Raw genomic sequence first — 15,178 nt, 5'->3', positions numbered from 1 at the left:
TCTTTGTCGTCCAGGACCATCGGTCAGAGACCAAATGCAGCCAGACTAGGGAGTTACCAACCCATGCGTAGTACGCCATCACCACCACAGTGAGAAGTGCTGGATTCTGAGTGCTGCCGTCGCTAGGAAGCATGGACTGCTGATGACCGCCATCGCACTGTGTGTAGCGATGAATAGCGTTTCTCCACTACCGCGGATGGCCATCTACGGCGAGTATAGCGGCAACCTGGAGACAGGCATTGTTATGGACGCGCACAGCGGCCTTACTGCTGGCGTCACGGTATGGGGAGCCGTCGGATATGATTTTAGACAACGGCTGGCAGTGACTGAGGGAACTCAGCTGTACGTCATGGACATCATTGCGTCCTCACACTTTTTTTTTTTTTTAGTGAAATCTTAGTGGACTTAACTGCTAAGGTCATCAGTCCCTGAGCTTACACACTACTTAAACTAAATTATTAGGACTCGAACCTCCGCCGTCGTCCTCACTCGTTACTTCTTATGAGACAGTATGATGGTGCCGTTTCTCTGCAGAAAATGCTCATCCAAATATGGCACGTGTCTCTGCGAACTGCCTACGTGGTGTTGAGGTACTCCCATTGCCAAACATGTGCATTATCTGACGTACATGTATTTGAAATGCAAATACAAAATGCAAAATACCTATTTTTTATTTTGCATTTGATATACTTTTTCCAAAAAGTGTTTCCTATTTTATTTGAAATGCTTAAAATATACGTATTTTTTATTTTTAAAATGCAAAATGATTGCCTCAGTTTCTTTTATTTCAAACTATGTAGTTCTCCTTCATTTAATGAGCCAATTTTTTAAACAAAAATACTTCCACGACTGATGTAGATGGTCCTATATGCTCCACAGGTATACCTGTGAAGTGAATACAGCCATCATCCTCGTTATTAGAAAAGGTAGTTGTAGTATCATTGCCACAGATACTACTACAACGCCGCGCCAACACAAGGTTGGCAGCCCGTCGTCTGCCGAGCACAGCGCACTCTTGCGGGCTGTGCAGCTCGACGGAACTGGAGTGTGCCTCGTTCACTTCTTACAAGGGGAGGCCGCCAATTGTGAAATTCAGATTCGATTCATATTGCGCATAATAAAAGCTCATGGCCAGAGGTGTAATGTGGCAAAGCACCAAGATGCACTTCTCAGCTGCTGTCGAGAAAATCGACAGTTAAAAGAAACCGTTGCCGTGAAATACTCTCTACAATTAATAATTTTTTACAGCGTCGTGGTGTAGCGGTAAGCGCTCGGGATCGTAATCCGAAGGTCGCCGGATCGAATCTCGGGCCATCCAACTTTTTTTTTAGTATTTGTTTTTTGTAATATATATATATATATATATATATATATATATATATATATATATATATATATATATATATGCAACAATTGTGCATATAATAAGTTGTTGAAAGTCGTTTGTCGTGGAAAAACTGGCGACTTCGAACATCATTACGTTTTCCGCAAACAAAGTTGTATTTCACAAATGTTATTAATTGTCTTCATAATGTTAACCACGTATAGTTAACCGAAGACGTAGAAAAGATATTCCGAAACGAATACGTATAGCGTAAGTCAAACGTTCGAATTAGAATAGAGACCCCACGAACACAAATTTGCTGTGGCAGGTATGAAATATAAACTCCGTTACTCGCTCGTTACACTTGAAGGACAGATGTTGAATGGGCCGAAACGAGCCGCCGCATAACAGCGTAGTTGCCTGTTAACTTCGAAAGAAGGTAGATGCGGTCCCTAGCGCAACTTACAACATCGTAGAAAATCAGTGCGGACGGGAGAGCTTTGGTACACCCTGTTAAACAAACGGAACAATGGAGGCGGTACAATTGGAGAGCGATCCGCCTTCACCAACACGCATAAGCAATTCATTTATATAATAAAAAGAAATGTTGGATGGCGCGGGTTTCGATGCGGCGACCTTCGGATTACGAAGCCGAGCGCTTAACGCTGCGCCACGACGCTGTAGAAAATTACCAATCGTAGGGAGTATTTCACGGCAACGGTTTCTTTTAACTGTCGATTTTCTCGACAACGGCTGAGAAGTGCATCTTGGTGCTTTGCCACATTACACCTCTGGCCATGAGCTTTTATTATGCTCAGTATGAATCGAATCTGAATTTCACAATTGGCGGCCTCCCCTTGTTAGCTAGATTTCAATCTAGGTAGACGCACTTTCATAATCGGCCATCAGCCATTTCTGTAATGTTTGCATTGATTCTCTGAGGAGGGCCTTGAGAATATGTTGTATTAGTTCATGGTCTTCCATGTTACGAGATTGCCAGTTCATAGCCGCAGCTGCAGTCCTACAAACTACTGAAGATAAGTAATTTCATAGTACTATGTGTTTCTTGAATAATAGTCCTTCTCTCTAACAGTGTGCTGTACCGCATATTATTGCAACCTGGACTCCTTCAGCTCCTATCAACTCGCCCTCCTACTTATTTGCATTTAGCAACGAGCTGAGAACACCCACGCGTTTTGTGCCTCTAAAAAGTGAGACACAATAGTAGTAAGACTTGAGTACATTACTATTATTGTTTGTTTTTAACGTAAAAGCGTACCAAAATCACCTGGTAATTCATAGTGATCCCAAAACTAACTGAAGGAAGGAGGAAGGGAGCGAGGTCAATCTCGTATTTTTGCGACATTACGAGTTTACTCACAGGCAGCATTAAATTAGTTCAGTCAGTGTAACAGTGACAGCTGTAACTTTCTAAAAAATATCTACGTCTATGGAGTAGAAACAGCGTTTTCGGTTCTTCAGTAAGAGCAACATCAAAATTTTCATCGGTCATCTATAATTTCGACACTATTCTTGTACTGACGATGTTTTGTAAGCGTAGACAACAGTTTGACCGTGGTGGCAGCTTGTTTCCTAATGCTCTATGGCGACTTTCTTACAAATTGCTACAAGTTTTACTTAAAACTAGGTAGCGGCACTACAAAACAGTTTTGAGACCACTGTATATTGGACTGTTCCCTAGTTCCTGTTAAGGTTTCTTTCGATGAAATTAGCAATAAAAGTTCATGTGATGCCGTACCACCTACACCAACTGCACAAAATGATTCCTTTAAGGCTCTTATTGAAGTTACAGCGTATTTTCAGTCCCAACAAAAATTATGCACCGGAAAACATGTAATAAAAAAATTGTAGAAATGTAGAGAATGCAAAAGGAGCTCTGAAAAAGGTTGATTTCGTATGTTACATTCCTGATATTCGGTCATCATCCAAGAGAGGCTCTCTGAGTGTAACGGCTCATTGGATTGAATGTAAAACACGTGAACGAAAAAGTTTGGATGTGGCTTGCAGGAGGTTTAACGGAAAACGCAGTTGCGACAAAGTAGCTGAACAGATTGTCCACATCCATCACGAATTTGATTTAAAGCTGACAAAAACCTTGCAAACTATTATCGTCATTGGATCAAATGTGGTAAAATTTTTAAAATGCTTGGAGAAAATTCGTATACAGGAACAAGTAAAACAGACTCAGCTCATATTCAGAATACTGAACTTGAGCATGGTAATGCTGATGATGCGTTAAGCCTAACAGAATTTCCGGATTTGTTTGAAAATTCTGAAGAGCCGCAACTCCCTAACCATGAGGTGCACCACACATATGTTACATTTAATAGCATAAAAGAGTGTAGATCAGGTCAGATCTCAACTTAATTCGTACAAATAACTTTATAATGCAGCCATATCAAAACTTCAAGCAATTTGTAATCTGCGTTTATGGTCTGTTAAGTCTTGTGAAAACTATTTACAAACACTGAAAAATCCATTACCAATCTACGTCCATCATGATGGAGTGCATACTATAATTATGTTCTAGATCTACTCTCAGTGAAGGAAAGTCTGAGTGAAACTCGGATTAGAGGCTTTTAAAGAAATTGAAATACAATTTCTTAATGAATACATAAGCTGTTCAAAAGCTATTGCTGACGGAATCAGTAGAAGGGGACAAAGACACCTATTATCGATGTCTTCTGCCAGAAATAATTTGACTGTAAAGAATGCTAAGCAACTTTCAAATGGATTGTATTGTGATGTGCCGACAGAAGTTATTAAAGAAAGCCTCAATAGGCTTTTTGAAAGATTTCGTAAATTAGAGGAAAAAAAGTCAAAGGATGATGTATTAGCGTCCATATCTTACACTTTCTTTTCAAAATGGAAGGTACCGAAACACTAGCAGAGAAGATCTTAAAGAATAGTTTATTTCAGAAGTGCATAAGATGAAACTAGAAGAAGAAGAAGAAGAAGATAGGAAGAACTTGCAACATTCCGATAAAAAAAGGAAACGTTGAATCTTATTATAAGTTTGGCGAGTACCTTGCTTCTTTTGTAGCCAGTGTCACTACAATATACCTGGAAACACTTAAATATTTAAAAGATGAAAATAGTACTTTACTTTCCTTCAATAGATATCCAACTGCCAAAAAAATTTCCTTAAATTCTGCTCCTGTTGAACAACAATTTTCCTTTGGTGTAATTAAAATGAGGCCCCACAGCCGGAACGTGAAAGAGGAAAAATTTGAATAATCGTTGGTGTGAAATAAAAGGCGTGTAAAATGTGTCCTAGCTAAAGGTACCTCATTTGAATAGAGGCATTTCGAAAATACGTACACTGGTGTCCAAAACTAAAACAACAAACTGCTATTTTCCCATTCTGTGTCTAAGTCAAGATATAATCTTACAAACTGTCAACACATGTCCGTACGATGCTGTTCTGCACGGAAGGTGACATTCCGGTCAACAAGCACGCCATCGATGACGTCAGGGAACTTATCAAACAGGATAGTGTTTTCCGGGTAGTTCCACATCCTCAACCGCTGTGTACACAGTCATAGACGGTGCAGTATGTCACAGAGGGGACGCCTACCAGACTCTCTGCGGTGGAGGGCCATAGGAAGAATGGAGGCAGGACAACCGCAAACTGATATGGCCCGATGGCTTAATGTGAATCGTTCTGTTGCTTCTCAGTTGTGGTGACAGTTTATAGAGACCGAAACTGTATTCCGAAGACCAGGGCAGAGCCGACCATCTGTGAGAAAGAGAGGACCGTTATTTGGCTGTAACGGCACGACGGTGCCGCTTTATGACTGCACGGCAACTGGCATCTGACCCCGCAGCGTCCACTGCACGTGCTGTATCGAGGTGAACGGTGTACCGAAGGCTTCGGCAGAGTATTGTCGGAGACATGCTGTATTTGTACCTCTGACGTGACTTCACAGAGAGAAGCGTCTAGAGTGGAGCCGTCAAAATTCCTCCTGGACGGTCGAACAGTGGGCCAATGTTCTTTTCACAGATGAGCCCCGATATGGTCTTGAGAGTGGTTCTCGACGGATTCGAATCCGAAGGGAACTTGGAACTCAATTTCGGGACCCAAACACTGTGTAAAGAGATCTATATCGAAGAGAGCCACTAATGGTGTGGGTAGGGATTGCGTTAACGACACGAACACCTCTTCACAAAATTATACGGGCGAATAGCCAAGGTTTAACAGCTGTCACGTATCGTGACGAAATCTTGGGACCTCATGTGCGGTTTTTGAGATGTGCTGTGGACCCAGACATCGAATTGATGGACGATAATGCTCGACTTCGTAGAGTACAGGTGATCAATGTTTACTTGGAAACGGAAGATATTGCACCCGTGGCGTGGCCTGCTCGCTCTCCCTTTTTCAATCCAGTCTGGGACGCATTAGGGTGACGGTTTGCATCGCGTCAGCATCAACCAACGAAGACTGGCGAGCAGCTCTTCAGGAGGAACGGCTGTTATTACCTCAATTGAGACTGATGGTATCATTCACAGAATGCCCCGTCGTTTTCATGCCTGTATTGCTGCCAGAGTTGGGCACACCCCGTACTGAGCATATTGACCAGCAATCATAATGTGTGCGCAAATCCGTTAAACTGGAAAAAAAGGAGAACTTTTTTGTCTACCGCTATGCATGTTGCAGTTGTTTACGTTCTGTATTTTCTACCTTGTTTCTGCTTTACCATCAAGTGTTTATACCGTTTTGTGGTAAAATAAACGCAAACTTGCAAAGTTCCAATTGTTGCTTTAATTTTGAACAGCAATGCATTTTGCACTTTGTATTTGAATTCTCTTTTTTGAAACTTTTTTCATCAACATTTGAAATAAATAAATAATTATTTGCATTTTGAATATAAATACTTTTAATAAACTATTTTGCATATCCATTTCCAACAAGATCCCGAAATCTGTCACCTACAGAATATGTATGGGAGTAAGTGGGACATCATTTCCGCCCCACTGCCAGTTTCCAGGATACAACAGTTGTGGGCCAGCTTCCCTTATCATAAAAACAACGGCTTTTTAACACCTTCCTCAAGAGAATCAGTGGCTGCGTCCACAAAGCGATGGTGCAACATCACACTGATACAGTACGTGGACCCATACTGCCAAGTTCTTTGTAAACTTGACACGACATTGTAATCACTGAAATAACGTCACACACCCTCAGAACCTGTGAAGTTTCATTCCGTTTCATTTACCACTAGGGAGTGCTTCACTTTTGACGTCAGACAGCGTATTTTGAAAATGTCCTGCGTCAAGGCAAAAATCACGCTGCTTCAGATTTGCAGAAAGTAACAACAAAGTAAAGTCAGGACTGGCGTTAACTCTGGCTCTTACAGAACACCCGGGCACACGAAGACCGCAGAAAGCCCACTGCACGATCAAAGGGCGACACTAAACAAATAGAAGCAAAGACCAAACGAAAGCGGCCGCAAAGGGGTACACCGAAGCTCTCAAAGAGTCAGGCGTTATTCCGTTTGTGTCACTGACAAAGTAAATCCGATGTCGGCAGACGTGTATACAGGATATGGCCGAATGGCTATGATAGGCTACTATGTTTGCGTCTCAAAGCACCTGACAGCAAGCTTTAAACAGACGTAAAGAGTCAATCTTCTATTCAGTCCAGGGTAACAGGAGTAATTTGAAATGAATAAGACCATTTTTACTCATTGTTGAAGTATGGATCCCTGAGGTCGAGTAGTGAAACTGAAATTAGAGAGAAGCTACTTCCTGATGCTGTTAGGGGAATCTTGATTTACCTTACCATCCATTTCTATTTACGTGTTCTGTGATTTTTGTTTTATTCTTCCTTTCTTATCTCCAATTGAGTAATAGAAGATAGACTACTTCACTGAGAATCAACACGCAATGAACAAACAAAAACCGCTAAAGACTGCTGTGGTACGACTCTGCATACTAGCTGATTTTGAGAGTGCTTTTTTTTTTTTTTACAGTGTTGGAGAGAAAGCGCAAGCTCGTCTAGAACTCATTGGCCTGGATCACATTTTTCGATAGGTTCGTGCAAGTGTTGCGAACGCGTACAGCTGCACGTTTGTAGCATTGCTGCAACATTGCAGCGACACTAGACATGAAATTCAGCTGCCAGTGCCGGTCACCGGTATAGGGTGTATACCTTTCTGTGGTGACTAAGCGACGTCGTCTTTACAACACGCCCTACTCACTTCAGCCTACATCCTTCACACTGACGACTGCGCAATAGCGCCACACTGTCTCTAATCAACGCGTTGTCGACATGATTCAACCCTATATCCTTTTAATAGCAGTGCGCCACATACGTACTGTAATGCCATATTTTAATACACTGAATAGCCAAAGAAACTGGCACAACTCCCTAAAATCGTGTACGGCCCCGCGAGTACGCAGGAGTGACGCAAAAGATATGGCATGCACTTCTCTAACGTCCACAGTAGTGCTGGAGGAAACTGACACAAGGAATCCTGAAGAGCTATCCATAAATCCGTGTCACGGACTGAGGCTGGTCCCGGCGGAGGTTCGAATCCTCCCTCGGGCATGGGTGTGTGTGTTTGTCCTTAGGATAATTTAGGTTAAGTAGTGTGTAAGCTTAGGGACTGATGACCTTAGCAGTTAAGTCCCATAAGATTTCACACACATTTGAACATACATCCTTAAGAATACGAGGGGGCTGTGATCTCGTCCGAACAGCACGTTGCAAGGCATCCCAGATATGCTAAATAATGTTCGTTTCTCGGATGTTTTGTGGCCAGTGGAACTTTTTAAACTCGGAAGAGCCTCTCTGTAGTAATTATCGACGTGCGAGGTGTCGCATTGTCCTGCTGGAATTGCCCAATTCTGTCGGAATGCACAATGGACATGAATGGATGCAGGTGATCTCGACGTATCAGAGGTCACGTATCACTCCAACTGGACACGCCCCACACCATTACAGAGTATTCACCAGCTTGAACAGTCCCCTGCTGACATGCAGGGTTCGTTGATTCATACCCGTACACTTCCAACCACTCGATACAATTCGAAATGAGATTCATCCGACCAGGCAACAAGTTTCCACTCATCGACAGTCCAGTGTCAGTGTTGACAGGCCCAGGAGAGGGGTAAAGCTTTGTGTTGCGAATTCATCAAGGGTACACGACTGGGCCTTCGGTTCCGAAAGCCCATATCGATGATGTTTCGTTGAATCTTTCTCTCGCTGATACTTGTTTATAGCCGGGCATTGAAATGTGCAACAATTTTCGGAGGGCTGCACTTCTGTCATGTTGATCGATTCTCTTCACTCGTCGTTGTTCCCGTTCTTGTAGGATCTTTTTCCGGTCGCTACAATATCGGAGATTTGATGTTTTATCGGATTCTTGATATCCACGGTACACTTGTGAAATGGTCGTACGGGAAAATCCCCACTACATCGCTACCTCGGAGATGCTGTGTCGAATCGCTCATGCGCCGACAATAACACCACATTCAGACTCACTTAAATCTTGATAACTCCGCCAGTCACTTGTCTTACATAGGCGTAGCCGACCACAGCGCCGTATTCTGACTGTTTACGTATTTCTGTATATGAATACGCATGCCTATACCAGTTTGTTTGACGCTTCGGTGTAAATCACATTTTGAATGATAACTACTACATTTATTTCCAGTTATTTAGCTTCGTCATATGGCGCTCATTGACTGTTTAGAGTGACCTAGAGTGACTTTTAGGTGACCTACACCTCTCTTTTGAATTCCTGTGTATATACTAAAAGATCGTTCAAGAGACGAATCATAATTCCCATGTGTTCTGATTAAACACTAGCGGGACTCTCAGAGTTTCATCTTCCACAAGAATCGACGTGATCGCACGTTCTGTGAAGATTATTTTCGCTTGTAAATGCAAAATTTACTGTTGTAAGTGTTTGATTGGGACTGAAAGTTTATTCTGGACACAAATTTGAAGCAGAGTATTCTAAGGCACAGAATATGAAAGAATGAATTTAGAACGCCGTACGGCCTAATCTACAGCTTCTCTTCTGCAGTAACCGAACTTCTTCTTATGTTCGTACGTACAGCTTTCTTTGCTGGATCGCAAAAGACAAGTAGTGAAGTTAAGAACCAATCTACACACTGTTTCAACTCATCGACAGGATAACGAGTAATGGAGACGTAATAGTGCTTGTGCTGCATCGAACCGCAGAACAGCAGTATTGAATGCGTTATAAAAGTTGAGCGCGAGTGGACCCCAGACAATACACGACAATCGCGAGCGATTGTCTTCTCAGATCTAGTTGTAAAGTTCCGCAAGACACATTAGATTACGGATTCATATAGTGTGACTAATGAAGATGGATTTTATATTACTTAATTTAATACAAGTAGCAATTGCAAGTGATTGTTCCTTTCTGAAGTACATGGTGGATAAAATAAAAGTGGCCCAGAGAATACGTCATGCACATTTGGATAGGCAACACAACTTACATCGTCGCCATTCGTGTTGCCTGCCTAAAATTGCGTTACGTATTTTCCTGGACAGCTTTATTTGCTAAACATAGTTGTATTAATATTGGCTTAAGTAGGCAGCCATCAATATTTACACGCTTGTGACACACTTTTGGTAATTAGATACGAGAAATATGTATACCGGCTTTTAAGCGGGAGTACTGATGAATCTGGTTATTAAAAATGCGTTAGCGATGTTTAAAATTAATACTGATGTTTGCCTCTTTCAGACAATATTAAGGCAAGTGTATTTGATAAACCGGAAATTAATACTATAAACCGACTTTTTCTCCATTACTGTAAGATAGTCAATATAGAAAGAAACTAGAATGTTTCAAAAGCTATTGATATTATACACTCCTGGAAATGGAAAAAAGAACACATTGACACCGGTGTGTCAGACCCACCATACTTGCTCCGGACACTGCGAGAGGGCTGTACAAGCAATGATCACACGCACGGCACAGCGGACACACCAGGAACCGCGGTGTTGGCCGTCGAATGGCGCTAGCTGCGCAGCATTTGTGCACCGCCGCCGTCAGTGTCAGCCAGTTTGCCGTGGCATACGGAGCTCCATCGCAGTCTTTAACACTGGTAGCAGGCCGCGACAGCGTGGACGTGAACCGTATGTGCAGTTGACGGACTTTGAGCGAGGGCGTATAGTGGGCATGCGGGAGGCCGGGTGGACGTTCCGCCGAATTGCTCAACACGTGGGGCGTGAGGTCTCCACAGTACATCGATGTTGTCGCCAGTGGTCGGCGGAAGGTGCACTTGCCCGTCGACCTGGGACAGGACCGCAGCGACGCACGGATGCACGCCAAGACCGTAGGATCCTACGCAGTGCCGTAGGGGACCGCACCGCCACTTCCCAGAAAATTAGGGACACTGTTGCTCCTGGGGTATCGGCGAGGACCATTCGCAACCGTCTCCATGAAGTTGGGCTACGGTCCCGCACACCGTTAGGCCGTCTTCCGCTCACGCCCCAACATCGTGCAGCCCGCCTCCAGTGGTGTCGCGACAGGCGTGAATGGAGGGACGAATGGAGACGTGTCGTCTTCAGCGATGAGAGTCACTTCTGCCTTGGTGCCAATGATGGTCGTATGCGTGTTTGGCGCCGTGCAGGTGAGCGCCACAATCAGGACTGCATACGACCGAGGCACACAGGGCCAACACCCGGCATCATGGTGTGGGGAGCGATCTCCTACACTGGCCGTACACCACTGGTGATCGTCGAGGGGACACTGAATAGTGCACGGTACATCCAAACCGTCATCGAACCCATCGTTCTACCATTCCTAGACCGGCAAGGGAACTTGCAGTTCCAACAGGACAATGCACGTCCGCATGTATCCCGTGCCACCCAACGTGCTCTAGAAGGTGTATGTCAACTACCCTGGCCAGCAAGATCTCCGGATCTGTCCCCCATTGAGCATGTTTGGGACTGGATGAAGCGTCGTCTCACGCGGTCTGCACGTCCGGCACGAACGCTGGTCCAACTGAGGCGCCAGGTGGAAATGGCATGGCAAGCCGTTCCACAGGACTACATCCAGCATCTCTACGATCGTCTCCATGGGAGAATAGCAGCCTGCATTGCTGCGAAAGGTGGATTTACACTGTACTAGTGCCGACATTGTGCATGCTCTGTTGCCTGTGTCTATGTGCCTGTGGTTCTGTCAGTGTGATCATGTGATGTATCTGACCCCAGGAATGTGTCAATAAAGTTTCCCCTTCCTGGGACAATGAATTCACGGTGTTCTTATTTCAATTTCCAGGAGTGTATATGTCTTTCGTTAAACTTGTTACGCTTATGGAATACCACCTTGCAAAAATATTTCATAACTGGGGTAACTTGGACCGTCGTAGAACACTGTTAGCATGTCTGACGACGTCCTTCACATGTATTTCGTCCGGCGCTCGATCCACCGACATGTCATGGATACAGTTTAACAAATGTGGTACAATTTCTCATTAGTAACAGTTTGAACTACGATATGCAATGAGTTAAGTCTTTTCAGTTGTGGTCTGTTTCCAGGCAGCCAACGGAGGAATCGTGATGGTTGCCTTCTACCCTCATTTCGTTAGCTGCAGCGAATCTGCATCGCTCCAGGATGTTGCAGGTAAGGCTGTTAATTTGCTACTGTCTTGTCAACAAGTTTTTTACCCTTCTCAGTATACATCACTTGCCTTGAGTGAAGTGCAAAACAGTGAACGTATACTTAAATCGAACACGCAACTCACACAGTATAAATTTTACTCAAGATTTACTGTAATGACGAGATAATAATGATATAGTTTCTCTTAACGTCATTATAACTGACGTTCGAATGTTAGCTTTATGGAGTAACTTCTCACGTACTCGGCATTGCCCAGGTACCCATTTTACCTATGTTCAATTAGAAACGAAAACTAAAAATGAACTGCGTTTTAATGTAATATAGAAAAAAATTTCATTTACCTGTATACGTGAAAACACCTTTGAAATTATGACGCAGTCGTACAAAGAAATATGCATAATGTACAAATGTATAAGTACAGTATGCAAATGAGGAAAAATAGTTTCTGCGCGCTGGGCTCAGTAGTTTCGTGTGTCTATAATGCTATTTTGTAAACGTCTCTATGGTAACGCCTCTTCATAGTTCTATAGACGGCTAATATTTTCATCGGCAGCTGTTTACGCTTCTCAATTAAAAACTGTCAAAAAAGGTGCCAGGTGTCTGGGATTTCCTTACGTTAACTCGACTGTAAGAGTATCTCAGTAGTAAAGAATGAATGTATTAAAATTTCATGCATGACGAGCCATTTTTTCACACTTCTCAGTGTTTATCACGTCATATCTGCTTAATAATGAATGATATGCTGAATGGAATGAACAATCTAATGAGTACAGAATAATGACTGAGAGTAAATCGAAGACAGACGAAAGTAATGACAAGTTTCAGAAATGAGAATAGCGAGTAACTTAACATTAGGATTGATGCTCATGAAGTAGATGAAGTTAAGGAATTCTATTACCTAGGCAGCAAAATAGCTAATGAGGGACGGAGCAAGGTGGACATCAGAAACAGACTACCCCTGGCAAAAAGGGCATTTTTAGCCAAGAGAAATCTACTAGTATCAAATGTAGGCCTTAATTTGAGGAAGAAATTTCTGAGAATGTGCGTCTGGAAAATCAGAATTCTATGGTAGTGAAACATGGACTGTCGAAGAAAACGGAACAGAAGAGAATCGAAGCATTGAGATGTGTTGCTACAAGCGAGACTTGAAAATTATTGAACTGATAAGAAAAGGAATGCTGAGGTTCTGCGCAGAATCGGAGAGGAATGGAATATGTGGAAAACACAGATAAGGATATGGGGCAGGATGATAGGACATCTGTTAAGACATCAGGCAATCACGTCCATGTTACTAGAGTGAGCTGTAGAGGGCAAAAACTGTAGAGGAAGACAGAGATTGGATTACATTCAGCATATAATTGAGGTTAACAGTTGTAAGTCCTACTCTGAGATGAAGAGGTTGTCTCAGGAGAGAAATTCGTGGTGGGTCGCATCAAATCAGAAGACACATCTCCTGAACTATGCGTGGTACAATGACATAATTTTGTAAATGCATTTAGCCGCATATGTGAATACTTTTTGCGCAAGTTATTGCGGATAGAGTTAGTTGCGCAGAGGGCAATAAATTTAAACGTCGTGATTGATGCGGTAGTTTTCATGTTTCTCCTGAAATATGATGTGCGTTTGCTTCTTACCCCGACAGCGATTGTTGTCTGAAAGTAAGGGACGTGTGTACCAGGTTTGGTTGAAATCGGTCCTCTGGTTTAGGAGGAGAAGTGGAACATAGACAAACACATATTTCTTAACTGATAGTTACACTAGGTAACCGAAAACGCATTACTTGCCAATCTTGATTTGATAATCTCCAATTTTACAGTATGCTTACGAAAATGTTGTGTCTTTTAGTGCTTTGGAACTAAAGTACAGTGAGATGATAAAAGTCATGCGATAGCAATTGTACACTACTGGCCATTAAAATTGCTACATCAAGAAGAAATGCAGATGATAAACGTGTATTCATTGGACAAATATATCATACTAGATCTGACATGTGATTACATTTTCACGCAATTTGGGTGCATAGATAGTGAGAAATCACAACCCACAACAACCACCACTGGCCGTAATAACGGCCTTGATACGCCTGGGCATTGACTCAAACAGAGCTTGGATGGCGTGTACAGGTACAGCTGCCCATGCAGCTTCAACACGATACCACAGTTCATCAATAGTAGCGACTGGCGTATTGTGACGACCCAGTTGCTCGGCCACCATTGACCAGACGTTTCCAATTGGTGAGAGATCTGGAGAATATGCTGGCCAGGGCAGTAGTCGTACATTTTCTGTATCCAGAAAGGTCCGTACAGGACCTGCAACATGCGGTCGTGCATTATCCTGCTGAAATGTAGGGTTTCGCAGGGATCGATTGAAGGGTAGAGCCACGGGTCGTAATACATCTGAAATGTAACTTCCACTGTTCAAAGTGCCGTCAATGCGAACAAGAAGTTACCGAGACGTGTAACCAACGGCACCCCCCAACCATCACACCGTGTGATAAGCCAGTATGGCGATGACAAAGACACGCTTCCAATGTGCGTTCACCGCGATGTCGCCAAACACGGATGTGACCATCATGATGCTGTAAACCGAACCTGGTTTCATCCGAAAAAAATGACGTTTTGCCATTCGTGCACCCAGGTTCGTCGTTGAGTACACCATCGCAGGCGCTCCTGTGATCCAGCGTCAAGGGTAACCGCAGCCATGGTCTCCGAGCTGGTAGTCCGTGCCGCTGCAAACGTCGTCGTACTGATCGTGCAGATGGTTGTTGTCTTGGAAACGTCCCCATCTGTTGACTCAGGGATCGAGACGTGGCTGCACGATCCGTTACAGCCGTGAGGATAAGATGCCTTCATCTCGACTGCTAGTGATACGAGGCCGTTGGGATTCCAGCATGGCGTTTGGTATTACCCTCCTGAACCCACCGATTCCATATTCTGTTAACATTCATTGGATCTCGACCAACACGAGCAGAAATGTCGCCATACGTTAAACTGCAATCGCGATAGGCTGCAATGCGACCTTTATCAAAGTCGTAAACGTGATGGTACGCATTTCTCCTCCTTACACGAGGCATCACAACAACGTTTCACCAGGCAACGCCGGTCAACTGCTGTTTGTGTATGAGATATCGGTTGGAAACTTTCCTCATGTCAGCACGATGTAGGTGTCGCCACCGGCGCCAACCTCGTGTGAATGCTCTGAAAAGCTAATAAATTGCATATCCCAG

General features: G+C 43.4%; 1 protein-coding gene across 1 annotated transcript in view; it reads left to right on the top strand.

Moving 5' to 3' along the window:
• LOC126199387 (dipeptidase 1-like) overlaps window positions 1–15,178 on the top strand; it is a 244,345-nt gene that overhangs the window by 189,695 nt on the left and 39,472 nt on the right. Inside the window, exon 7 of the mRNA XM_049936306.1 lies at window positions 11,871–11,955. Within this exon, the coding sequence (XP_049792263.1) occupies window positions 11,871–11,955 (85 nt within the window). The remainder of the gene's footprint in view (window positions 1–11,870; window positions 11,956–15,178) is intronic.

This window comes from Schistocerca nitens, chromosome 8, assembly GCF_023898315.1.
Source record: "Schistocerca nitens isolate TAMUIC-IGC-003100 chromosome 8, iqSchNite1.1, whole genome shotgun sequence".
Taxonomy (NCBI): Eukaryota; Metazoa; Arthropoda; class Insecta; order Orthoptera; family Acrididae; genus Schistocerca; species Schistocerca nitens.
This window is presented reverse-complemented; position numbering and strand designations above follow the sequence as displayed.